This window comes from Dermochelys coriacea, chromosome 6, assembly GCF_009764565.3.
Source record: "Dermochelys coriacea isolate rDerCor1 chromosome 6, rDerCor1.pri.v4, whole genome shotgun sequence".
Lineage (NCBI taxonomy): Eukaryota > Metazoa > Chordata > Testudines > Dermochelyidae > Dermochelys > Dermochelys coriacea.
The window spans coordinates 120,291,160-120,317,710 of record NC_050073.1 but is presented as its reverse complement, the minus strand read 5'-3'; the positions used below and the strand labels follow the sequence as shown (position 1 = coordinate 120,317,710).

General features: G+C 42.5%; 2 protein-coding genes across 5 annotated transcripts in view; one reads left to right on the top strand and one right to left on the bottom strand.

Moving 5' to 3' along the window:
- The window catches only part of WDHD1 (WD repeat and HMG-box DNA binding protein 1), a 51,721-nt gene extending 51,520 nt beyond the window's left edge, over positions 1–201 (bottom strand). For all 4 annotated transcript variants that reach the window (XM_043517713.1, XM_043517711.1, XM_038406904.2 and 1 more), the window contains exon 1: positions 69–201. The gene's annotated coding sequence lies outside the window, so the exon portion shown is untranslated. The remainder of the gene's footprint in view (positions 1–68) is intronic.
- On the top strand, positions 131–11,343 carry SOCS4 (suppressor of cytokine signaling 4). The gene is given in 3 exon segments (XM_043517715.1): positions 131–263; positions 9,457–10,086; positions 10,088–11,343. Coding segments are annotated over 2 exon segments (1,308 nt in total). The 5' UTR covers positions 131–263; positions 9,457–9,555; the 3' UTR covers positions 10,865–11,343.
- The last annotated feature ends 15,208 nt before the right edge of the window (positions 11,344–26,551 follow it).

Here is a 26,551-nt window from a genome sequence, read left to right as displayed (position 1 = left end):
CGACCTCAACTCCCCCCCGACCCGACCCGACCCGCCCCGGCCCGGCCACCCGTCAGCCCGGCACTCACCAGCCACCGTCCTGCCCGGCCCCGCTTCCAGCCTTCCCGCGCTCCCTGCCGGCGCAGCTGCGCCTGCGCGACCCTGGCTCGGCCCGCTGCTCCCGTCAGCGGCCGGGGCGGGGCCGGCGGGGCGAGCCCGGGCCGGGGAAGAAGGATGGCGGCGGCCGCGACTCAGGCCGCTTCGGAGCTGCTCTGCCCAGGCAGGTGAGGGGAGCGCGGGGAGAGGGCCGGTTCCCCTCCGCACAGAGCCCGGTAGGCAGCTCTCTACCCTGCGCGTCCTTCCTGGAGCCCCCCCCAGGCTGCCCTTCCTCCTGCCCCCAGCTGTCCTCCTTCCCCTCCCTCTCCTGCCCCCCAGCCTGCCCACCCACCCCACTCCCCCTCCCCCTTTTCCTCCTGCCCCCACAGCCTGCCCCACGTCCCCTCCCCTTCCTGTCCCCCTCAGCTGCCCTTCCTCCTGCCCCCTCAGCCTGCCTCCGCCCCACTCCCCCTCACCCCCTCCTCCCCTTCCTCCTGCCCCCCACCCCAGCCTGTCCTCCTCCCCCTCCCTCCCTCCTGCCCCCCAGCCTGCCACCTGCCCCACTCCCCCTCCCCCTTCCTCCTGCCCACAGCCTGCCCACTCCCCTCCCCTTCCTGTCCCCTCAGCATGCCCCTTCCTCCTGCCCCCCACAGCCTGCCCCACTTCCCCTCCCCTTCCTGTCCCCCTCAGCCTGCCCTTCCTCCTGCCCCCCTCAGCCTGCCCCTCCGCCCCCACTCCCCCTCCCCCTTCCTCCTGCCCTTCCTCCATGCCCCCCAGCCTGTCCTCCTTCCCCTCGCTCTCTGCCCCCCAGCTGCCCACCTGCCCCCCTTCCTCCTGCCCCCCAGCCTGCCCACCTGCCCCCCAGCCTGCCCCACTCCCCCTCCCCTTCCTCCTGCCCCCCAGCCTGCCCCACTTCCCCTCCCCTTCCTGTCCCCCCAGCCTGCCCTTCTTCCTGCCCCACCAGCCTGCCCTCCCGCCCCCTCCCCCTCCCCTCCCCTTCTCCTGCCCCCTCAGCCTGCCCTCCGCCCCCCTCCCCCCCCCCCCACCCCCCCCCCCCCCCCCCCTCCCCTCCCCCTCCCCTTCCTCCTGCCCCCCTCAGCCTGCCCCCCCGCCCCACTCCCCCTCCCCTTCCTCCTGCCCCTCCTCAGCCTGCCTCTCTGCCCTTTCGCCCCACTCCCCCAGCCCCGATCAGCCTGCCCTTCTCCTCTTCCTCCTGCCCTAGCCCCCTCCTCTTCCTTCTGCGCCTCATCAGCCTGCCCTTCTTCTCTTCCCCTTCCTCCTCTTCTTTCTGCCCTTCTTCTCTGCCCCAGCCCCCACCCTTTCCTTCTGCCCATCTTCCTTCTGTCCCCACTCCCCCTTCCCCTCATCAGCCTGCCCTTCTCCTCTTGCCCCCTGCTCCTCTTCCTTCTGTCCCACTCCCCCTCCTCCTCTTCCCCCTGCTCCCTCCTTAACTTGCTCTTTTTTTTTGCCCCATTCTCCCTTCTTCCTCCTGTCCCCTCCTCCCCAACTTCTCCCACCCCAGCCTGCCCCACTCCCCCTTTCCTCCTTTTGCCCTAGCCCCCCCCTCCCCCTTCCTCCTGTTCCAGCCTCTTCCTGCCCCTCCGTTCTCTCTTCCTTCTGCCCCAACCTGTCGCACTCCCTCTCCCTCCTCCTCTCTCCCTGACCCAGCCTGTCTCTCTCCCCCTCCTCTGTATCACAGCCTCCCCCTCCCTCCTTTTCCTTGTGTCCCCTCTGTGCCCCCAGGCCTCCCCCTCCTTCTTTTCCTCTTCCTGTCCTGCACTCCTTTTTCTTCTCCTACCTCTCTCATTTTCTGCCAGTCCCCGCTCTCCTCGTCTCCGTTCTCTCTTCTCGTCTCCATTCTCTCTTCTCCAACCCCCGCATATTATTCCTCCTTCTAATCTCCGCTTCCTCTCTCCCCATGCCTCCTCTGTCATTCCCTCTTCCCCTTGCAACCCATCCAGCTGTTCAATTAATCCAGTCTATCTTTGTATCTGATGGTGAGTGTTATCTGCTGCTGCCTGGCATGAGGTCAGGCTCTTGAGATTCCCACCTGCATATTCCCCTTGTAAGGGCTCTGCCGGGGAGCAGCAGGTAAGTAATGTTGGCTGCATTTGCATTACGAAGTGCTATTCTTTTATTTATTGCTCAGGAGGTGCTAAAAGAGAAGGGCTCAAAGCTTTGATCAGTTCACACCTTTTAGCATGTGCCTTAAAATATGGGGGGATGCTGGGTTTTTAATAATGCTCAGAACAGACTGTGACAGAAGCTAGTGTTGAGAAATAAGTATGCACAAATCTATGCTTCATTTCAAATATGCATTGTTTTCCATTTATAATCCTTCAGGGTAGTTCTAAAGGAACAGTTGTTTAGCTTTTAAAATAGTTTTAGACTGAACTTTTAATAGTGGGGTTGTATCTCATTCATGGAGTGAAAGCTCTTGTATCTCATTCATGGAGTGAAAGCTCTACAATGTAGATAAGTAAAGTAATGGTAGGTTTCAGAGTAGTAGCCGTGTTAGTCTGTATTCGCAAAAAGAAAAGGAGTACTAGTGGCACCTTAGAGACTAACAAATTTATTAGAGCATAAGCTTTCGTGAGCTACAGTTCACTTCATCGGATGCTGTAGCTCACAAAAGCTTATGCTCTAATAAATGTGTTAGTCTCTAAGGTGCCACAAGTACTCCTTTTTTTTTTTTTTTTAAAGTAATGGTGTTTTCCTTCTGTTGTTAATTCCAGAGAGTCAGGTATTAAATGCCTGTGATTTCATAAGCACTAGGGAGACACATGATAGTATTTTGAGGACACGTTCCCTCTTTTCTCATACTATTGTCTTCCTGAAGGGGAGAATAACAGGAAATTGAACTTGTCCTCCTAAGTATTTTGGTGCAGGTTTGTGGCTGTAGATAGTTGTGATGTCTACAAAAGCAGTTAAAATAAATGTTGATGTCTTATAGCCTGTGTTTGCAGAACACATTTTATGTTTCATGCTGACTTACATAGTCATTTTTACTAAAATAGACTTTCTCAGAATACATTGACATATTTTTGTAAACACAAGTCGCTGTCTTACACTATTCTGGGTGATGCTGCTGCTATAATTTTTAGCTATAATAACTTGACTGTACAAGTCAAACCTGCAGAGTTTTGTTGGTAGTTTAAAAAAAAAAGTTGTCCCTGCAAGCACGTTTGGTCCTTTACAACCTTCATTAATTAGTATTCATTTTTAAAATTGAACTAAAATTTCCCTTTGTGATCTTAACTCCTCCATTCTCAATGAAATTGTGGGAAGCTCCAGTTAAAGAACGTGATCCTGCTTTCCTTATTCAGGCATCATATTTCCTATTGATGTTCACGGGTATTGAATAAAGAGTGCAAGATCTGACCCATTGTGGGATCATTCTCAGAATCATGAGAGACTAATCTGTTACTATCCTATAACTAGCGGTATCTTACTGATACTTTACTTATGAGGACTATACAGTTGTAGTTAAATGAATAGCTACTCCAATACATAAACCAATAGGCTGTATTGCTTTGAAACACTGTATTCAGCACTAAAGGTGCAATACAGTTTTATTTCTTTAAGGACAAAAAAAAATGGTTTGTCTTAAAATCACAAAGTATCTGAAATAAGAAAACAGATCTCTGTTTTCCATTCCTGTACCTTTAACAATATGGCCCATTTTATTCATGCTTTCAAGAAAAATTGCTTATAGGCTGAAACCTTTTATGCCCAGTTTTATTCTGCATTTGCGTTATCGGTGCCTGGTGGAGGGAAATAATTTTTGTATTGGAACTGTTATTGGGCCCTTTGTAATAGTGACACCATTAGTGCTTTCATGTTTGAGTCAGTGACAGTATTAGACTCTAGGCTTCCTTATATATATATAATATATTTTAAAGTATTCTCAGCTCTCATTATGGAACCTTGTAGAAGCTGTGCAGAGACATGGTTTTCAGTGGGGATATGGGGTAATATGTGTTCTAACAAATTATCCTAGGTAGGAACACCTAATCAGGTGGGTGGGAAGGTAGAACTACTCTCTTCAACTCATAAATTTCTTATGGGGGCTGAGGGAATTTCATGTCAAATATTTTAAAACAATTCAGTAGTCTTGTGCATAGTGTCTTTCATAAACGTTTTAATGATTCCAACTAAAATGCTTTATACTGTAAAGGATGCTTTTAAGTACAAAATCAGGTAACAGCTAATCTTGCTGAATCTGTATAAGATCGATATGATGTTGTTAGGTTAGGAAAGCCACTAGAAGATATGGCGATAATTGTCTGCCCTCCATTTGTTGTAAGTACAATCTGGGGGCATTATTGGCTCCTCAGCTGCTGTTTAAAAATTGTCTAGCCATAGTTTTTCTATTTAGGCTTGTTTCTTCTTTGCTTGGCCAAGAGGGTGCAACCATTTTTTTCCAGACCTTGCTACCATCATCTATGCATTTGTTGTCTGAGTATTAGATTATTGCAGGGTACACTACACGGGGCTACACTTTAAATCTACTTGGATGCTGAAGCTTGTGCACATTGCAGTAACTGACTTATTAATTGCTGTAAATTTGCTGGGAGCATGATAACAGTGCTCCATGATTTGCACTGTCTGCCTGTTTGGTTTCTGTGTGGAATTTAAAGGCTTAGTCTTGCTCTGTAAGGCCCTGAATGTCTTGGTACCTGCCTACTTGAGATACTGCTTTTCTCCCTGTGCCACATGGCCACTGCTGTTTACCCTGCAGAGGCACTTTTTTTTTTTTTTTGGAGCTCCTTGAGTATAAAAGAGAAGGAACTTTTGGTAAGGCATTTTGCATGAGTAGCCCTGAACTTTGGAACCCACTTCCCACACACATGCACGTACTGGATATGAAATAGCCCCGGTATTTAATCTTTGGGCCTGGTACAAGGCCCATCTACCCAGGGTTTTGGTGGAGAAAAGGGCAGGGTAAGAATCAAGATTTCTTCTTGGGTTAGAGGTATCATCTGGGTTTTGATTTTATCTCTAGTAAATTATTTTCTGGTGTAAGGGTGAGAGATAGCTGCTGGTTCCATTTTTGAGTGGCATTGTATCTATAATGTATTACAGAGGCACCCAGAGATAAGGTTAGGTACTTTTAGAATCTGAAACATAAATCAAAATAAATAAATAGTTAGAAATGAGACAAATCAATGGAGACAAGGGAATTGGGAGTTAATACGATGTTTAACTGAGTTTATTTCAGAAGTAAGTCAACAGAGTCCCACCTTCAGTGGAAGTGAAAGTGTTAAATTAAAATGAGATGTGATGGCCAAAATAATGATTGGGCAAAGATTAATGTGAACAGCAGTTGATAAGTGAGAAATACATAAATAACTGAATATATTTTTGTATATAATAACTAGGACTGGATGACAGAGAATGGATCACTTGATGATTACCTATTCAGTCCATTCCCCCTGGAGCATCTGGCACCACCTGCTGTTGGAAGACAGGATACTGGGCTAGATGGACCATTGGTCTGACCCAGTATGGCTATTCTTTTGTTCTTAACTTAAATCATTTGTTTTAAAAAAAAATAAGAGATGACAGATAAATATAGACCATTCAAATAATATATTATCTAATTTATACAAGTTATTGAAATGTAAGCAGTCTGAAACTATGGGCAGTAGTTAGGAAAAATTATTTAATAGATTCGAATGCTATAAGTTACATTAAAAATATCAACTTCCACAATTATGACTGAAATGAACCTTATTGGTTAGTAGTATACCAGGGGTGGGGTTGTCACTTAATGAGAGGAATAATCAGATGGAGACACTTGGATTTTTGTATTTGAGTAGAAAACTGTCTAAATAATTAATCACATGGAAACTATAACTAAGAGCTTGGTTAGAAAGGCTTTGGAGGGATTGGCAGTGGATTGCAGTAAAACATTCACGGTGACTGTAGAAAAAAGAATATTTTAGTAGAGGAACACTCAAGTTATTCAGAACAAGACTTCCCTGTGTTTGTTATGGCCCTGATCCTACTGCCTCTGAAGTCTATGGGAGTTTTGCCATTGACTTCAGCACACAGGATCAGGTTCTATCTCTTCGATATTTTCACTGGCTAGTGATTGTTGCCTACTGTCTGATTGTGGAGAAGCATTTTCATTGTATAAATACATCTGCTAGAAGATGTTGCTTTTAGTTGAGATCCTGAAGTTTATGTCAGGACACTGTGTAGCAATGACCCTGTAGGGATTTTAAAGCTATGATGATATCTAATAACCTTCAGAATCCGGTGGCCTGACATGAACCCTGTTTTATCCATGCATGTTGTTTTGTCTTGTCATTTGTGTAGGAGGAAGAGTTTCATGTTTAAGAGTTTTGTCAGTTGTATCTGCTTCTAATATGCCTAAGGTATATCCACTTTACAAGAAAGCCTCAGGAGACTCTACTCTTTTATGTGTATAATTTGTAAATGTAAAGTTCTCAGAGCTGACGTGCATAACTTGGTATACTGGATAGCTTCTTCATTTAACATTGCCCGGTAGGTAAAAGTATGCTCTCTATCTCTGCTGCCTTTCTCTTTTTCTTTTTCCTTGGGTTGCATTTCAGTCACTAATGGAAGTACACCTACATGGCATTATTTGGTTAGAAAGTCTTCAGTTTATGGATAGGATAGTTAAGTGTACAGTACCTCTCCAAGGTACTTCTCTGACCCCTATCACTATAGTATCTGAGCACCTCAGAATCTTTAAAATTTCACAATGCCCCTGTGACTTTTTTGTTAACCTAATTTTACAAATAGAGAACTAAGACCTCGTCTGTGCTAGAAAATTAGATCAGTTTAACTCTGTCAGACAGGGGTGTGAAATATCTACCCCCCCTGAGCGGGGTAGTTAAAACCGACCTAAGTTTCCATGTAGACAGAACTAGGTCAACAGAAGGATTCTTCCATCAACCCAGCTACTGCCTCCTGGGGAGGTGGATTAGCTATGCTGACAGGTAAATACCTCACATTGGTGCAGGAATTGTCTACACTGAAGCACAGCAGTGATGCAGCTGTGCCGCTGTAGTGTTTTAAGTGTAGACAAGCCCTGAGGCATGCAGAGACTGAGGGCCAGTTTTTTTAAAGATATTTAGGCACCTAACTTCTATCGATTTCAATGGGGTTTAGTGACTTGCTCAGCTTCACACAGGAAGTATGTACAGAGTTAGGAATTGAATTTGGGTCTCCCAAATCCCCAGCTAGCCACTGCACCCTGCTTTCTGTCCTTTTATCAGGCCAAGTTCAGATCTGGTTTTGAGAGGGTGCAGCTCCAGGTAGTCTTGCATAGTCATATATTTTGGGTAGCAATTGCCTTTCTAAGAGGCCTGAAAAAATTAGTCTGTGGTAGCAGATGAAACTGGGAAAATAATGTTCTGTTTGGGGCAGGGCAACCTTTTCATTATGTGTATCTACAGTGCCTACCACAACAGGAGCCTGAGCCCTGATTGGACCTTCTAGCACTACTGAAGTATAAATGCTAATTGTTCATCATATATGCATATGGATGTAAATGAAAACTGAGCCAATGAATCTCTTAAACTTACTCTCCAGGCCTGTAATTTCCATTTTCCAATACTAGATATTGAGTTTTTAATCATAAACAGTGCTCTATGAAAACTATTCAACTAAACTCCTGGGACTTCCTGTATGATTTCCCCTACTAGACATAAAGTCTATGTCTACACAGCAACTGGGAGTGAGCCTTCCAGCCTGAGTAGACTGGGTGGGGCTAGTGTGCTAAAAATAACTATGGATGTTGAGGCGTCACTGGCAGCTCAGGTTTGCCACCTGAGCTTGGACTCAGGGGGTAGGGTGGGTCTGAGCTCAGGCGGCTGGGCCAAGCCTCCTCCAGTGCCGCAGTGTTCACACAACTAATTTTAGTGTATTCGTGCAAGCCCTGCTGCCATATATCTGCAGCCTGGGTAGACAATGTCCATACTATGCCTGTGGGAAATAATTTCTAGTAAAATGAAGTGACTTTCCAAAATTCCACAGTGGCGTTACATCAGGGACGAATTTGGCGCATTGTTTAAATTTAAACATCTTGCTAGCCTGATAGTAGTGCTGTGTAGTTCTGTAAGAGAGACATAGGTTTCATTTATCATCTGACTCTCTTGCTCACTCATTAACAGAGGAGGGAACTCAGCATGCAGAAGTGTCAGCGTGCTCAGCCCCTGAGGGAATGCAGAGCGATGGGGTATAATACTGGGTAATTCTCATGATGAGAATTGATTTGATGGAGAGAGAAAGCATATGCCTTTTCTTTCCCTTCTTTGTATTCACCATCTCTATCCACTTTTAAACAGTTGAGGAGAGGGCGCATATCCTGATTTTGGTATGGAAAAAATCCACCTCAGGTTATGACGGACCTGGAATGCTCAGGTGAACCTTGCCATGCATATTGAAAAATGTACTACTATATTTTCAGCTATGTACTCAGAAGGAGATTTTTTCAAGATACCCCCCTCCTTTTCCCATTGTACGTACGTACACACAAACATTTTAACTCTTAAGAATACAATAAGCCTTAGGAAGCAAACATAGGGAGTGAAATAAGCATGTATAAGTCTCAGGAAAACACTCATTTGATGTAAATTTTCCTCCACAATGAGTAATAAGCAGCTCCATCTTTCATGGCCTTTTTTCAATTGCTTTTAGTAAGGAATCTGGATTTGTTTTAATCCTTTTCAGTATGTAAAGCTCCAGATATTTCAGCCTCCTGGGGACCTAATGTTGTTTTTTTAACTCCATTTTGAAAAATAAATGAAAAAAGCATTCAGAAATTGGCAGAATCTGTGACTTACAAAAGAAATTAAATAGTATCCTGAAAGTGACCCAAAAGTGTTGATTAAGAATAGGATCCTAGGCATCAGACTTTGTGGATTAGTAATAAACAAACATATCATTTAGGTACAGTAGCTCTTTGTACTCTTTGACCTACTTTGTTTCTGTTCTGGCTTGTTCTTTCCTGAAAGGCTGATTGAAATAGATGCAGCATTTGCTCAGTGAACAACTAAAGTAATATAACCTAATGCATCTGGTGTGCCATTTTAAAACCTACCTGGTGCAAAATTATTGTCAACAACCAAGCTTTTCTGCTATAAAGCATGGTTGATGTATGCCTTATTCATACTCAAAGAGATGGTAACTACTGGGAAATATTAATAATAGAGAAGGATTAAGAGGGTCTAGGTCTGCGACCAGGGCAGTGTTTCTGAAGAATCTTCCTAATGAATTGAGCTTGATGTATATTATTTATACATATGCCAGCAGTTAATTGCCATTACTGTCACTTATACAGTTGCGTTGGTCTTGTGTTATGAACTTGTAAAGCTGTTAACCTAGCTGTGTTTTCTATTTCCTTAGATACTTCCAAAAAATGCCTGAAAGACGCTTCAAGGTGTAGAAACTGTTACAGAAAAACACAACATATAGCTCTGGGACTTTTGGAGTTAAGCTATCAAAATGGCAGAAAATAAAGAAAGTAATAGTAAAAATGTCGATGTAAGACCCAAAACCACCCGTAGTAGGAGTGCAGACAGAAAGGATGGTTACGTATGGAGTGGAAAGAAGCTCTCATGGTCAAAAAAGAATGAGAATTGTTCTGATGGTGAAGCAGCAAGTAGTGTAGGAAAACCAGTGGCTGGTTTAAGGAGCCAAGAGAGGAAGCACAGCTGTTCATCTATTGAACTGGACTTAGATCATTCATGTGGCCACAGATTTTTAGGCCGGTCTCTTAAACAGAAATTGCAAGATGCTGTGGGACAGTGTTTTCCTATAAAGAATTGTAGCAGTCGGCACGCTTCGGTGCTTCCATCAAAGAGAAAAATTCATATCAGTGAATTAATGCTAGATAAGTGTCCTTTCCCACCTCGATCAGAGCTAGCTTTTCGATGGCATTTAATTAAAAGACATACTGCCCCCATAAGTCAAAAATCAGAAGATTGGATAATCACTGATTTATCCCAAAGTGAAGAAACAGATGATCAGCTGAGAGATGGAGAGCACAGATCGGGAAGGAAACACTTTCTCACAGCCATGTGACATTACAGATAGCAACTCCTGTAAATGTGATCCTAGGACTGAATCGGTTATGAGTAAGGTGTTAAAGAACAATAAAGAGGAGAGTGATATGGATTCTGATGATGAAGTTGTAACACTTTGCACAAGTTCTAGAAAGAGGAACAAACCCAAATGGGAAACGGATGATGAGCTGCTACAGTTGGAAACTCCTCCCAAATACCATACCCAGATTGATTACGTCCACTGTCTTGTCCCAGACCTTCTCCAGATCAATAATAATCCATGCTACTGGGGTGTAATGGACAAATATGCAGCTGAGGCACTACTAGAAGGAAAGCCAGAAGGAACTTTTTTATTACGAGACTCTGCCCAAGAAGACTATTTGTTTTCTGTTAGTTTTAGACGCTATAGTCGTTCTCTTCATGCAAGAATTGAACAGTGGAATCATAACTTCAGCTTTGATGCTCATGATCCTTGTGTCTTCCATTCTCCTGACATTACTGGTCTCTTAGAGCATTATAAAGACCCGAGCTCTTGTATGTTCTTTGAACCACTTTTATCCACTCCCTTAAACAGGACTTTTCCTTTTTCCCTTCAGCATATATGCAGAACAGTTATTTGCAACTCTACAACATATGATGGCATTGATGCTCTTCCTATTCCTCCATCTGTCAAGTTATATCTGAAGGAATATCACTATAAATCAAAAGTTAGAGTACTCAGGATTGATGTACCAGAGCAACAAAGCTAGAATGTATTTTTTGGGGGGGAATAGGGGTTGTCTCTTGGTCTGAAAACTTTTGTGTTGTCCTTCCTCCCTATAATTTTTTTTGTATGGCAATTTGAATCTTTTCTGCAGATTATTTACAGTCCAAACTGACCTCTACCTGGGTCTTTCTGTCCAAATGTACTTTGACTCTTCCTTCCACCCCTTTTTAGTCAACTCACTAGAGTCTGTGGTTTTTTGGTAATGTTCATACCCTAGGGTTTTATGGAATTTCAGGTAGGTTTTCTAGGGTTTCCACATAAGGATAGTCTTTAGATTTAAAAATAAAAATTCATATTTGAATTTGATCTGTCTTTTTATATTGTAATTTGCATATGTTGCAGGCATGTTTGAAATGTATGCACTGTAAACTAAAGATTGACTAATCTGTATTTTCTATCTTTTAAAATGAGTGCTAATGACCTATATATAAAGTAAAATTAATCAGTCTATTTCTAACACTATTACTGTGTGTAAAATATTATTCAGTCTTTATCTTTTGATGGGCAGTTATTGTTATGAAGTTTTTTCTACTTTTTTCTTTAAACACTTGTGACACAGCACTGTTTTATTTGCACTGTTAATCCTGAAAAGAAGATGGATAACCACCTTACTTCATTTGTAGCAGGAGGGCTTTTTGTTTAAATATGGTTTAGAAGAAATTGCTATAGATGTAGCATTTGATCAATCTTCCCAGACAAGATTGCTTGCTGACATATTCTGTGCACAAGGAAATTATGCATGGATAATCCTCCAAAAAGCTGCACCATTTTACATTATATTTGTGGTCATATACAAACATCAAACTCTTGCCTTCTTTTCAATAAAGTTATTCTGATTATACTTGAATCAATGGCACAATCCCAGTGAACCTCAGTGTGTGCAGGGTTAGGCATAGAACTAGTCACTGTAAATGGCAGAGGGGCCCAATTCTGTAAGGTGCTGAGCACTCCATAAACTCATTGTCTTCATTGAAGGGACTCGCCACTGCTTGTGGCACTGGGCCCAGATTAGCCAATCTGTCAAATGTGATAAATAATAATATAGGTAACTAAAGTGAGCACATTGTTTTTCCCTTTAACCATGTGGACAGTTTTGACATGTTGAATAATCCCTTAGGAATTTAGGCCCTGATCCTTTCATACTTGATTAACTTGACTCATGAGTAGTCTCTTTGACTTGAATCAGATCACTCACATGCAGAAATGTTTGCAGAACTGGAACCTAAAATAGCATTACATTGTTTCTTTGGCCATTTTAATTTCAGCTGTCAGAAAATTATGTGAATTTGTGGGCAGCAAATCTTCCCTCCCACCAAAGTTGGAGACTGAGTAATGCAGGGGTGGTTGTGCAAACTTTCCCCCACAGCCCCACTGAAGCACTGCATTCCTTGCCTAAAAATTCTTCTGTGACATCATCTTAGGGTTCAACCCAGACCAGTTAGGGGTTGTGTCATCGCCTCCCTTGCAACTCTGGATACCTTAAATGCTAGGCTGCTGTGGGTCACAGACTGAATGGCAACAGTCAGTCTACAAGCATGCAGGTTACGCCCGGGCTTCCACAGCCCAGTTACTGTTTGCAGAGTGATGCCAGTGCCCCCCAAATACCAAATTTCTTTAGCTGTCTCCCTGCAGCCTGCTCCTGGAACAGTCACAGAAGTTACGTTTGTTGCTCCTTTAAAGAAAATGTGCTGCAGCTTGTTAATTTGACAGAGGTTTGACAAACACTCTTACTTTAGTCACAGAACTGAATTAATTTTTAGCATTAGAAGGGTATTTTTACCTATGACTTTTTGTTTAATAAGCTTGTTTTTCTTTTACAGTTTATTTAACAAAGTCAGGGTCAAATTGTACACTGTTCTATTTGTATACAAATAGAAAGGGTTACAAGCAAAAGTAAAAATACCCTTTTAAGACTAAAACTTAATTTCATGACGATACAATCATTGCCGAAGTAGGTTTCTCACCTATATTCAGTTCCTCAAGTCTTTAACCCCTGTTGAACATTTGACATTGAAGGACCCAATGTTCTTTGATTTCAAAAGCTCTGGCCCCTTGAATCTACGCAAGTAATAGATCACTGTCTTTTTGCCCCCTTAGATCACTCCAGAGTTCCTTGTCTCTGTTTCAAGAGTCAGGAAAGTGTCCTGTGGACTTCCTATCCCCTGCTGATTTGATTTGTATGTTTAGTAGGGCTTCTGTTTTCTTGATTCTAGATTGCTTAATTTACATTGGAGACTGGTATAGAACTCCTTCCCTCCTGGCTGAGAGAGAACTTTTTTTGTCCCTGGGTTTGGTCACATACTTTAAAGCATAATATCAGTGAATATCCAAAATTCCTCATATGGTGTTAATGAATACATTTCACAATGATATTAATCACCAGCATGTCATAGGCTTTCATAAGACTTTATTCAGTATACTTTTATAATACAGCAATATTGTTTACAGTCAATTGATTCAATAGCTTATGATTTGAGGTTCAGACCCCCTGTCTTTATAGACCAATAAACTTTTGAAATGTATTCTCAGATAAAGTAACTTTTCTCCTATGGGGAAGAGATGCCATGCAGTCTGGTGAAGACTTCATCCTGGTTCCTCCCCATGTTAGCTTGATGGCTTTGTTTCCTTTTTATGTAAAAGTACCTTCAGTATTTCTGCCTGAGGACCAGGCTGGTCAGACAAGCAAATTCACATTCCTTTATCTAAGGCAGTCTAGGCTTATGCATTTCTTGCCAAACACATTTTAAGAACCACTTCTAACACCTACTTATAACTCTTTGTACACATCCCATACATACACCACTCAGGAATTTTAATGATCAGTGAGTTATTAGTTTTCCAATGATAGATTACTTGCCACCTTTTAGGTATACAGCATGATGTTAGGTGTAGTGAGTAGGGCGGGCCTGACAAGTTGCTGACAGAATAGTGAACCACTAATAGGCCTCGTGTCACATCTCCTTTTCAGGCCTCAGCCTTCTCAGCATAGAAAACGCACTGAACTAGTCTGGTGTCCTTGTGATGTGGACATTTTTCAACTAGGGACTAAAAGGAGACTATTGTGTGTGTTTTCACTTGTGGTTTAAATTGGTTTTGAACCAAAGTCTCCAGGAATAAAATATTAGTGCATCAATCCATGTTAATTGCATGAACATATGTTGATGAATACACTATGGGGCAGATTCTCAGCTGGTGTAAACTATCATAGCACAATCGATGAGTATCAAAAGTTTACGTCAGTTGAGTCTCTGCCCGTGTATGTGCAAATGGCTATTAGGGAACTGATATTTATGAAGCTATCCATAGCCATCAATGCATACTTCCTTGTACTGCTTCACTTCAGTTAACTTCATTGAATAGACCAGACATTCTCTTAAGAGGATTCATGACTTTTTTTTAAGCTAGTTCATATTAGGAAATCTATTTCTTCATTATCTATTCACATAAGACTGGATGAAAAACGGGAATCATCTTTTGTTCCATGTGTGCATAGTATCAAGCACAATGGGGTATTGGTCAGTGGTTGACTAATAAATAGTCCAAACCTAAATTTATCCAAAATTTGCAGAGACACTTTGTCTGCTTAATCAAAGTGGTCTCATTCAGAAACTCCAATATAAGCCAACCACTTCATAATTAAAGGATTTCTTACTGAAGTGGAATTGTTCATCATGTTTTCCACAACACTGTACAAAAACTAGATTGCAACCCATAAAAATGATCTAATATATTTAAGTTCTTACACTGAACCCGCTGAGAAGAAAGATGAGTGCTTTAATGAAGGCTTACGAAGTGAAGACTATCTTCATTTTCAAGAACAAAAATTGTTCCTTCACACTGAAAGGCCATCAGACAAAATGTGTCTTGCATGCAATTTTACAGCCTGCTGCATTTTTTCAGCTTTATCTATGTATTTTTATGCAGCCTTTATAATTGTGGCATCTATTATAACACTGAAATGAAACAGTAGCTTGGTTTATTCCAGATTTTTCTACAATTTTGGGAGACTAAATAGTTAAATAGGATAGCTATTGAGTGTGTAAAAACAGAGCCTTTCATGTGTGGGTTAATTAATCATAACTGTTTAAAGTAACTAGATAGGAACAAAATTGCTGAACAAGGTTTTTAGAAAATTTGTGCAGGTTTTTGTTTTGTTTTGCCAATTTAATATGATTTTTTGCACCCCTGGGATCTGACTGTGGGCATGTAATTTCACAAAACAAAACTTTTTTTTTACTGTGAAGCGTGTGAAAACTCAAAAAGCAACTTTTGTTCAAAAATTCAAACTGTCATGTTTTTGAGAAAGCCTCTTAGTGTTATATCTGGTTTAGAATATCCCCGAGTTCTTTTTCCATCTCTGCCACTAACAAACTTGCTAATATGTTGTCTTAAATACAAGGCCTAACACCACCTCTGTGACCATACAATTCATTCAACTTGCAGAAGGCACTTTCAGTCCAAATGCAGAAACGCCCAACATGGCCACCTGGAGTAAATCTTAAAAGATTCAGCTTGTTTACATTGAGAAGAGTAATTCCTGGGATATTTCTAAAAGCCTTGATGATGCCATTGTCCTCATTATAGATAATGCAGGGTCCCCTGTGCTGGATGTGATGGCAATTCCTCATTTTACCTTTCCCAGCACGCATAAACTGAGAGGCATAAACCTTTTTTATGTCATTCCATGCTTTAAGCTTCTTAAGTAGGCAAATATACCTGCTTCAAAGATAACAGGCTGACAGAAGTTAAGTGACAGGCTCAAGATCACACAGAGAGTTAGTTTCAGAAGCCAGATAAGAAATCATCTTTATGATTCCAAAATACATGCAAAATCTAGTAGACCTGGGCAGGCCATTTAACCTCTGGGGCTTGATTTTTTTCCCATGGTAATCCTACACTATATGATGCTGGTCCTATTGTCTGAGGCTGCAAACCCTGGCATAAGAAGGTCTGGTCTGCTGATCACCACTCCTCAGCTTGTGCTATAGATCACACAGCATACTTGGTGTTCGGAAATTCCACATGCACAGCTGAGTTCTGCTGTAGTACCGACACTACAATTCCTACTCCTAATCCAAGACTCCTCACCTAAAGCTGACCCAGTGGATAAACTCATGCATATGTCAATAGTTTGACAACTGATCCATATGTTTGTCCACCCTTGCTTCCCCGAGTCAACAAATGAGTGCCAGTAAATTATTGTTTATAGGTCACAATCAAGTGACCCATTGTGTTAGGTACTGTACATACACATAGTAAGAGCCTGCTGTCTTATCTATTTAAGTTGCAGATACTAGCCTGAGAGGGGAAAAGGGTACAGAGATGTGAAGCAATTGCACAGGGTTATACAGCAGGTCAGTGGCTAAACTGGGAATACAACCCAACTCTCCCGAGACCAAGCCCAATACCTTATTCACTGGACTACACTGACAGTCTTGCCATAAGCAGAATGATTGTGGGGGGTGGGTACCACTTTGAAGTGCTTTCTTTACTCCTACATTAGAAACATGTCAAGCTGATTGTAATAAATGTGAAATGCTTTTAACTTTTGCTAATTAGGCCTCCCATCTGGTAAGGAAAAGAAAAGGCCTGTCTACCATTATCTTCAGTAAAATAGTTGTTTGGTAAGAAAGCATAGGAAGGAAAGTCAGGCCCTGTAATGCACAGTGGACAAATTTCAGATATAAGCTTTTCCTACAGAAAAGATAGTTTTGGTTGTTACTCTTTACATTGGATTTTACTCCCACTGAGTTTATATCGCTCTCTGCAGCAATGTAAATTATTGGCCTGACATCAGCAGTGCAGAGCCCTGTAACTCCCATGGAGTGAGTGAAGGTTTCGAGTGCTCAGCATGTCTGATAATCAGGGGCAATATATTTCTTGTCAATTTTACTACTCTTCAGCAGCTTCAAACCAGTGAAATCTACGGTGCAGTCATTTGTCACAAGCTATATCTCTTTAGTAGCACATCCAGCTGCAAAGAAATACAGGAATCATAATTTATATGCTGCCCCTTTAAAGAAGCTGCCCACGTTTCCAATATAAAGAAGGAATATTTATATGATGCTGTCATACATGGCCTTACTGTAAAACTGACATGCTCTTAAATAATTAAAAAGGGGGTACTTTAATTTTGAAAAAAGACCCGATAGGAAGGAGGTTGAAGGAAGCTTTTAGTCAGCTTTGAGGCTAGATTTATTGATCTGGTGATCAATCCCATCTTCTTTCCTGAATTTAAAGCTAATGGGAGATTGTGGTCAAAGATGAGTGGGTTTTAGTTAAGGTTTTTGACTCTGATAAATAATACAACAAATGTCTTAGTAAGTAATAAGAAATAAGGAATTCACTCATTCTTTTAAATAGAACAAATGTGGCAAACAAGACTCAACTGTAATTTTTGTAGTCATTTATTAGACAAATTGCTCTTTCCTACTTTTTTTTACAAGAGAGAGACATAAACCATTATATTATTTATTCATGAATCATAGCCATTAAGATGATAAATCAAATTATCAGCTTCCTGTCTCTTCAGTTTTAATCATCTTTTATAGTTCATGTAATATAAAGACAGCTTCCTTCCTATGAAACAAGAGACCTTCAGAGACCTATTTATTGTAAACGTACATTTCCTTCCCATTTCTAAGTATATCCTAGCGATTTTCTCTGTCAATTTTAGCTGTAATAAAAATCCAATAAAGAACTTGTACGTTGGTCCGGTGTAGCAAAATTAACTGTGAAGAAAGTGGTTTTTTTAATCTCTGAAGTACATTATAATAGAAAATGCTGTTGAGGTTGGTTTGTTTGTTTGTTTTATTTTTTTATGTGTACGGGATGTGATAAGTTGATGGCATAATGAGACACAAATCTTGACCACAGTTCATATGCTGCTGATGGGAGCTTTCTCAGATGGCTTGGGATTTTAGGTTGATCTATACAATATTCTCACTTTCTTTGATACTGAGAGCCATCTTCTTTCTCAGTCCCAGCACTGCAGTCAGATATCTATTATATTCTGCCTCTCGGCAGGATGCACAAGAGCTAATGCCACTCCTAATCTGGGAACCGGCTAGCACTGGAGAATGAATGATGCAAACACCATTTCAAACATCCTCTCCTCATTGCTTTCCTTCTGCACCAACCTTTGTTTGCTTCAGAAACCAAACGTTTGATTTTAAGTTGTAGATTGTGATATGTGTAGAGTCATCTGGGGGACAGAGTATCTATTCTGACACAAGCTGGACTATAGTCAGGTGGCAATAGCTGTCTCCATTGCCCTGTGTGAGATTTGACCTCCTGTGTACATTGATTTCCATTTTAAACAGAGGCTGTAGCTGTTAACTGATGTTTAAACTTGATTGTCCATGTTAAATGCTACTCTCAGGAAGCAAGGGTGAGGGCATAGTTTCCAAGAGCGTCATGAAAGCCTTTAGAATGGTGGAAATATTCATCGTGCTACAGTGTAAAAATCGATACAGGTTTACTCACCTCTGCATGATTTGCTAGGGCTGCATATAAAATCAATAGTATGTGTGGGGTGAATTGCAGTAACTTCATCCCCAATACTCATCGTAATTATTGCTGCAATGAATGTCCCTGATGCATTATCTAAATGTTTCCCCTCTGATAATAAAGTCAAAGTGCTGAGGAGTGCATACATTTTTAAACGTATTTGTTGCACCTCTAAAGATTCTGGTAAACTTCCCCGGACTCCAGATCTGCTCCTACAGATGCTCAAAAGGAGTTTTGCTAAAGACCCCTTGGTCAGGTTGTCTGCAGAAAATGAACTAGGGACATCTGGATCTACAAGCATGAACCTCTACTACTAGAGCTCAAGAACCAACTCTATAGCTTGAAGGCTGTAGCAGGCTTATAAGCCTCTTTGTGAGGTCTGGCCATGAGAAAGGACAAAAACACACTTGGCCAGTGTGTTACACCATTGGCTTTAAAGGGAGCTGAATGAGGCCTTAGATGCAATCTCTCTTCTTTCTCCATCCACCCCCCTCACCCCATCCACACACAAACATTCTTGGCAAACTCAATCCTCCCTGATTTTTTGCCATATATTCTAAGAGTGGCAGTTCCACCCTTTTTTGAAACTGTTTTGTTCATTTTATTTTCTCTACATTATGTAGGGAAGTGCCTGTCTCCAGTGGAAGTTGGCATTCATACTCCTAATAAAGCCTGAGTGCTTCTTTATTTTCATTAATTCTTCTGTGGGATCTCTGTCCCTGATTCTGTTCCCTGAGATGTCAGTGGCAAAATTTACACTGACCTTTATGTATCTGTTAAAGGTGCCAAGATTCATAGATTCCCAGGCTAGTGTTTCTCAACCTGGGGGTCACAGGACAGGTTTAGGGGGGTCTCAAACAGGGCTGGTGTTAGGGGATAGGAAGCATTGTGTCTGGGGCCCTGTGCCACAGGGGTATGTCCAAAGGGGATCGCCCGCACAAAAGGATTAAGAAACACTGATCTAATCTGACCTCCTGTATAACAAAGGCCATGGAACCTTCCCCCAAAATTCCTAGAGCACGTATTTTAGAAGAACATCCAGTCTTGATCTTTCAGACAGACTCGCCATTGATGTTAAGTGTATTTGATCAGCTAATCTGCCTATGGAATTTATATCATCCTCATTGATAAAAGCCCTGCAAGGACTGAAATCCTCTCTGGATCTGCAGATCTGCTATAATGCAGACAGTGCCATTGGACCCTTCCTGATCAATATGATTCAAACTAATGGCACGAACACTTTGAAGGGGGTGAGCAATTCAGCCTTTAAGTCCATTTGGCTTCTCTGTTGTGATAGACAAGATGAGTGCCAGCTGTGCTGGTGGTTCTTGTATATGGAAATGGAGCCCAAAAATCACCACACTTGTTTCACATACTGTTGCCCATGACAGAAGAGCAATGAATGAATCCATTTGGTAACAATTGCTGGAAACTGCCAACCTGATCAGGATTTGAACAAATAACCTAAAGGTGCATAGCTTTGTATCTGCAGCCTAATCCACCTCATCCTGCTTTATTTCTTTTTCTAACCCATCAGAGAGAAATGATTTCTTATTTACGTTTTTACTCTGTATATTTAGGCAATTTATTTAAAAGTGTCATTGTGAGCCAACAGCTAGAAAAAGCTCTGGGTTTGTATCAGCTGAATAGGTCCTTTTTACAGTGTTTTTAAAAATGTGTTAATCTGCACCAATTGCAACCTATTGCTTGCATTAACCATGTGATTTTTAAAGGAATAGACTGCAGTTTGTCCTCCTGCAGCAGCTGTATAGTTATATTGCCAGGACAGGCCTTTAAAAAGTTACAAGATGGCCAAAAAGCCCTGTAAACATCTCTTAATTTTTGATGCTGGTCTGACTAGAAAGTGGCCTTATCAAATGTTGTTTCCAATTTAAAAAAAATTGGATTAGCTCTTGGGCTGAAACCTACTGTGTCATTTTTATTCTGCAGGTAAAGACCCTCTGAAAATAGAGCTGCATAATGTAAATATGCTGATTGGTGCTGCTGGGATGGTCAGGGAAATACATTAGCAGATCAAACAGGGTAATAAATCCTCTGCCACAACCTCCCTCATTAAACTAGATAAATTGAAATTGCCTCTGGGGTATTAAACAGTTCATTATTTTGTAGGGGAGTAACACACAAGACAAATGGACAGGGTTATTTTAATTGATATTCAGACCCTGACAAATTGATCAAATAAACTTAGTTGGGTGAAAATTAATCTGAGCTATGTCACAGAGACTCCCAAAACTCATTGTCTCATTGGTTCTGGGTCCTCCCCCACCCCGAAAATAAATGTTCTTTAGCAAAATAAGCACAGAAGAATTGTATGCATGTGTGTTAGCAGTGTCTCAAAGCCCCACAGAGGTTGGTGACTAAATGCTTTTTTGTTGTTTTGAGCAATTGTAAGCTGCTTGCATTTATAAAAGAATGGACCTGGTTTGCATTGACAAAGTATTAATATAAATACCAGAGGCCACTGATGCTCAGTGCACACAAAGCATTACTGGCCCAAAATAAACAGAACAAGGGAAGACACAGCAGATATCTGAATTGAAAACTGCAGCAATAAGAGAGAGGTGTATAGAAGGCTGAGTGTGGTGGGGGGATCAAATTGCAGGAACCACTGAATGTTTCTTTGTAGCAGGGCATGCTCTGCTCCTGCCTTCTTGCACCACCTGCTCCACACTGTGCTTTTTGTATATGCTTCCTCCACCAACACCCTTCAAGTTTGGTGCAGCAATATGATTTACCACATCCCTTGTATCCTCAGCCCTTCTCCCAGTCCCTAAGAGGAGAAGAAGTCTCACTTCCAGGAGATCTCTTTGACCTACGACATAACCTCACCACTTTCCTTCTCTTCCTTGCACTGACATCCTGTGCTTTTATCAGTCTCGCACTGATGGGCTAACTGGCTCGTTAGCTCACCCAGCCTCTACTTACCTGATTAGATCATTAATTTCAATTACCCAATCAACTCTCTCTTGGGGAGCCAATTAGTGCCACAGTGACCAGAGTCCTGGCTCCACTGTTAGTTCCTTGCACTGTCACAGTATTTCATTCATAAAAGTAGGAAACCCCTCTCTCATATTTCCTGTGGGGGAACTCGATACTGCAGCTCTTGAATGTTGCTCAGAAATCCCCCATCTATCTCCTTCCAAAAACCTTACAGCTCTAACAGCTGTAGACTGAGGGTCAGGCTGATCCTGTTAAGATCTTTTGTTGAATGACAACATTTTTGCTTTGGAACTTCATTTAAATCTAACCTGAGCCACTCTCAGATGGGATTAATGAGTGAGACAGGCCATCTACTGGCATATTTAAACTCTGGGATGAAATTAATCCTTGGTGTAACTCCAAAAGTTTCAGAAGATTTACGCTGTGGATGGATTTGACCCAGTGTTCACTCAGGTGGGGTAGGTGTGATGGTGAATAGGAGATTAATTGAGTGTGTTAGATACATGCCAGGGTGACATTGTGTGGGTTTGTGTGACTTTAAACATATAAACAATATAAGGCACTAGGATTTCAAAGAAAATCTCGCTCGATTGTATTTATATAAACCTCAATGAAAAGATATGGAAAGGAATAAGGACTGCTTAACAACACAGGTGCATTCCCTTGGTAGAGATTAGAGGTGTAGGTAGCAAACTCATGGCTAGACAAAGATTGGCTGATGAAATCAGAGGTTTCTTTCTTTTCTTCTTTTACATGGGTCAAGGCCATATATTCAATACTTTTATATTTTTCTTCATTTAATGACAAAAACAGGAAATAAACTACCACCTTCTTGTACCCAAAATGCTCATTTCTTTGGAGTCAAAGTAGCCAGGAATAGTTGGGAAGCGGGGTTTGGGCGGAGGGGCAAAAGCACTTGATTCATCCATTTCCAGCCACTCATCAAGCCAACAACAGTGCCATTGTTATTTAACTATAATGCCTTCCGTCCCCAAAACTGCATCCTTAAGCAATTAAACTCCTACACTAACATGACCAAATAGCACTCTAGAAAGTATCTTTTAGAGCTCAGTCTTTCAACACTTTCCAAGGTTGCAATATAAATTATACTGTGGAAACTGGTGTAACCCTTTGTGATTCAAGAAAGATGCTTACCCCATTTCACACAAAAAGCATATTGTATTAATGAATAAAAATTACATGTAGTGGCAGTTAAGGTTGTGACAAGACACACTCCATCCAGCCATAACCTTAAAAACATTAAAATAAGAAGTTAGGGGGAAAGACTTGTGCATTCCTTTCCACCATCATCTGGCCTTCAGCCCTATCAATAACATGCTCCAATGTCCCATAAGGCTTTAACTTCTGTCTCCAACAGATACCCAAAAGCAGAACCCTCAGCTTCCCCAGACTTGTACTCTAATGCAAAACTATAACCATGATCTCATCTGCCTTCATATCACTTCTCTGGCAGACATTCAGAAAGGACATTTGTATAGAGGTGTAGTCCTACATGCTACATATTGATTTGAATGGAAGTTAGGTGCCTAAATACCTTTGAGGATCTAGGCCATAGTGCCTAGGAGCCCCAACCAGGGATCAGGACTCTAAGGTGCTAGGTGCAGTACAAACACACAGCAAAAAATGGTCTCTGCCCCCAAAGATGGATACAAACAGATAGGTGGAGCACAAGGTAACAATGAGATAATTATGGACAGCCAAATAAGCAGTAGCCACAACACAAGAGCTGCCTAACCAATAGTGCAAATAGTAGTTTAATAGAACTAAGCTCTGGGCTAGCTACATAAAACCTCTCTTTGCACTTCCTTGACTCACCTGCTCTTTAATGTAATTTTAGAGGGATTAGCAACAACCTGGAATAAGAATATTTTGTGTAGACCACATGATAGCTCGTTTAAATGTAGGAAGATAGTAAGTCTCATGTCCTTTGGCATTAATTTCCTTTCACATATGTTTTTGATTTTGCTAAGCTTGTAAAATATCACTTTCCTATTAGCCAATACATTTTCTTCAACCACAAATTTGCAATAAATATATTTTTATTTGGGAGTATAATATGGATCATTGAGACCTGACCATATTTCATAAGCTTTGGTTCAAATACCATAAAGTGCAAGGGGAATAGACTTTATGGTTCAGATACTGAATCTTTGTAATAAATAATGATTTAAAATGTTCCAAACCACTATTGCGTGGTCTAATTTCAAAATGAATCAGCAAAACTAAATTCTCTTCCTACTTCCTGATTCAGCAAAGCACTTAAGTACTTGTTGAACTTTAAGCACATGCATAAGTCCATTGAGGCCAATGGGACTTAAGCACTTGTTTCAAGTTAAGCATGTGCTTAAATGCTGTGCAGATTTGAGGCCCTAATGTATAAGATTTGGTTTCTTGTCCTGCAACCGTTATTCACATACTCGTCTTTCTATGAAGTTAGTCTTGTGAGTAAGGACTCTTCATAGGATTGCAGTATTGTGCCCTTTGCTCTTAACTCGCTGTTATTTGATTTAAACAACCACAAGAATAGTAAAATCATAAAATCTTGGGCTGCTCTTTGGAAGCACTAAAAATACTTGGTTCTGAAGGGAGAAGAGTGCTTTGAAGCATCGGTGGAGTTAGTGGAAGGTCTCCCTCCCAGTTAGAGAGTTGGTCCATTCTAGCTATTTTGGCAGCAAATCTTGTTTTCTCAAAATTTATTTAGCAAGGCTAGTGGTGGGGAAGGGAGAGAGATTTCTTTGAAGTGTTCCAGAATGTGACTAGTTTTCTCAGGTCAGCAACCAGCCCTGATGTTATGTTTTTCTGCAAGAGATCTCCTTTCAGTATGTGATACTAGACAGAGAAGATGTAGACAGCTGAGTGTTATTTATATTAATTATTTGTACTGAGATAGCACCTAGAGGATGGGGGCAGACAACTGGAGGCTCAGGGTGGCTGGAGCCCCTCCAAAATTTAGGGATTGCACAAATAAAGAAAGAAAACTCTGAGCTTGGAACTTAAGCTAATTTATTTCACTTTATTAAAAGTCGACAAGTTTAGTCATAGTACAAAACTGCTCATTAGAGTGATATTTAACAACTATTAGTTTATTGGTTCTTAACTTTATTACCCCCCCACCCTAAATAAAAAAAGTTGTCTATGCCCCTATAGAGGCTGCAGTCCCATTGTTCTAGGCACTGGAAACTCTAATAAGATGGTCTCTGTCCCAAAAAGTTTACAATCTAAGCATAGATACCATCTCTGTGGGTGCTCCAGGGCCGGAGCACCCACGGGGGGAAATTAGCAGATGCTCCGCACCCACCAGCAACCAAGCTCCCCGCTCCTAGCCTCCTTCTCTCCCACACTCCAGAGTGCACCACATCCCCGCTCCTCCCCCCTCCCAGCGCTTCCTGCCCCCCCCCCCCGCCACCTAACAGCTGTTTGGCAGCACTTAGGTCTTTCCAGGAGGGAGGAGGAGGAGGGGGAACTTGGGGGAAGGGGTGGAATGGGGGTGGGGTGAGGGCGGTGCAGGGGAAGGAAGAGGCGGGGCAGGGCCAGGGCCAGGGGCGTGGAGCGGTCAAGCACCCACCAGACAGAGGGGAAGTCAGCGCCTATGAATCTAAGTATAATTCAAGGGAGAGGAGATGAATGCAAGGTAACAATGAGACAGTTACTAGGCTAATATAATGCTGGAGTGTATTAAAAGGAGTGTTGTATGTAAGACACAGGAGGTAAGTGACCTGCTCCACTAGACACTGGTGAGGCCTCATCTGGAGTGCTGTGCAGGGACCCCAGAACTAGGGTAGGCCAAGGGGACCATGCCCCACCTTTTTAACTTGGGCATAGTTTGGGAGGCTGTGTTGCTCCCCCAAACTGCAAGTTTCGGGCAAGTGCTGAACAGCACTGGCAGGGGCTGCGCTTCACAGTGGGGGAGATGATCAGCTCCCCCACAGTGAAGCACAGCCTCTGCTGGCATCTCCAGCCTCTTCCCAGTGCGGGGGGACTGAGATGGGCCTTAGCACCCCGTCGCCATGAGGTCCCCCCTCACTCCTCTTTTTCCCCCCAGGCCCTGCCTGCTGGCCAGGCCAGAAGCCAGAGTCAGGGTTTGGTAAGAGCTGCGCAGGGAGCCTGGGCCACTGTGGGGAGCTCTGGAACCTCCACCTGCCCTGGGTGGTGTGCCCCAGGAGACAGGGACATGGGCCAGAGGCTGCTCTCAGGCTCCCCTGGCCCAGGACAGGGGGAGGGTCCAGAGCTTCCGCCTGGTCAGGGGGTGGGGCCTCAGGGGAAAGAGGAGGAGCAGGGCGTGGCCACGAAGAGGGGCAGGGACATGGGGCCACCCATACACACCATCTCCTGACGTTCCAGCTAGGGTTGCCAGGCATCTGGTTTTTGACCAGAACGCCCGGTCAAAAATGAACCTTGGCGGCTCCAGTCAACACAAACAACTGGAGCTGCGGGGGTAGCGCATACAGGCCCCAACCTCCTTACCCAACCCGGATCCCTCTCCCGCACTCCAAACCCCTCATTCCCAGCCCCGCCCCAGAGCTCGCACCCCCAGCCGGAGCCCTCTCCCCCCTCCTGCACAACCCCCTGCCCCAGCCTGGTGAAAATGAGTGAGGGTGGGGAAGAGCGGATGACTGGGTGGCGGGAAGGGGGTGGGGCAAGGGTGTTCACTTTTGTGTGATTAGAAAGTTGGCATCCCTAGTTCCAGTGCACATAAGAACATAAGAACGGCGATTCTGGGTCAGACCAAAGGTCCATCTAGCCCAGTATCCTGTCTTCTGACAGTGGCCAATGCCAGGTGCTGCCTATTAATTTCATTTGGTGACCCCTAGTTCTTGTGTTATGAGAAGGGGTAAATAACACTTCCTTATTCACTTTCTCCAGACCAGTCATGATTTTATAGACCTCTGTCATATCCCCCCTTAGTCTGAAAAGTCCCAATCTTATTAATCTCGCCTCATATGGCAGATGCTCCACACCCCTCATCATTTTTGTTGCCCTTTTCTGAACCTTTTCCAATTTCAATATATCTCTTTTGAGATGCGGCGACCTGGTGCTGTGTCCAATTTTGGGCGCCATACTTTAAGAAAGATGTGGACAAACTGGAAAAAGTCCTGGGGAGAACTATAAAAATGATAAAAGGTTTAGAAACCCGGACTGTGACAGGGTGCTCTCAGCAGCACCTTGATCACTGACAGTG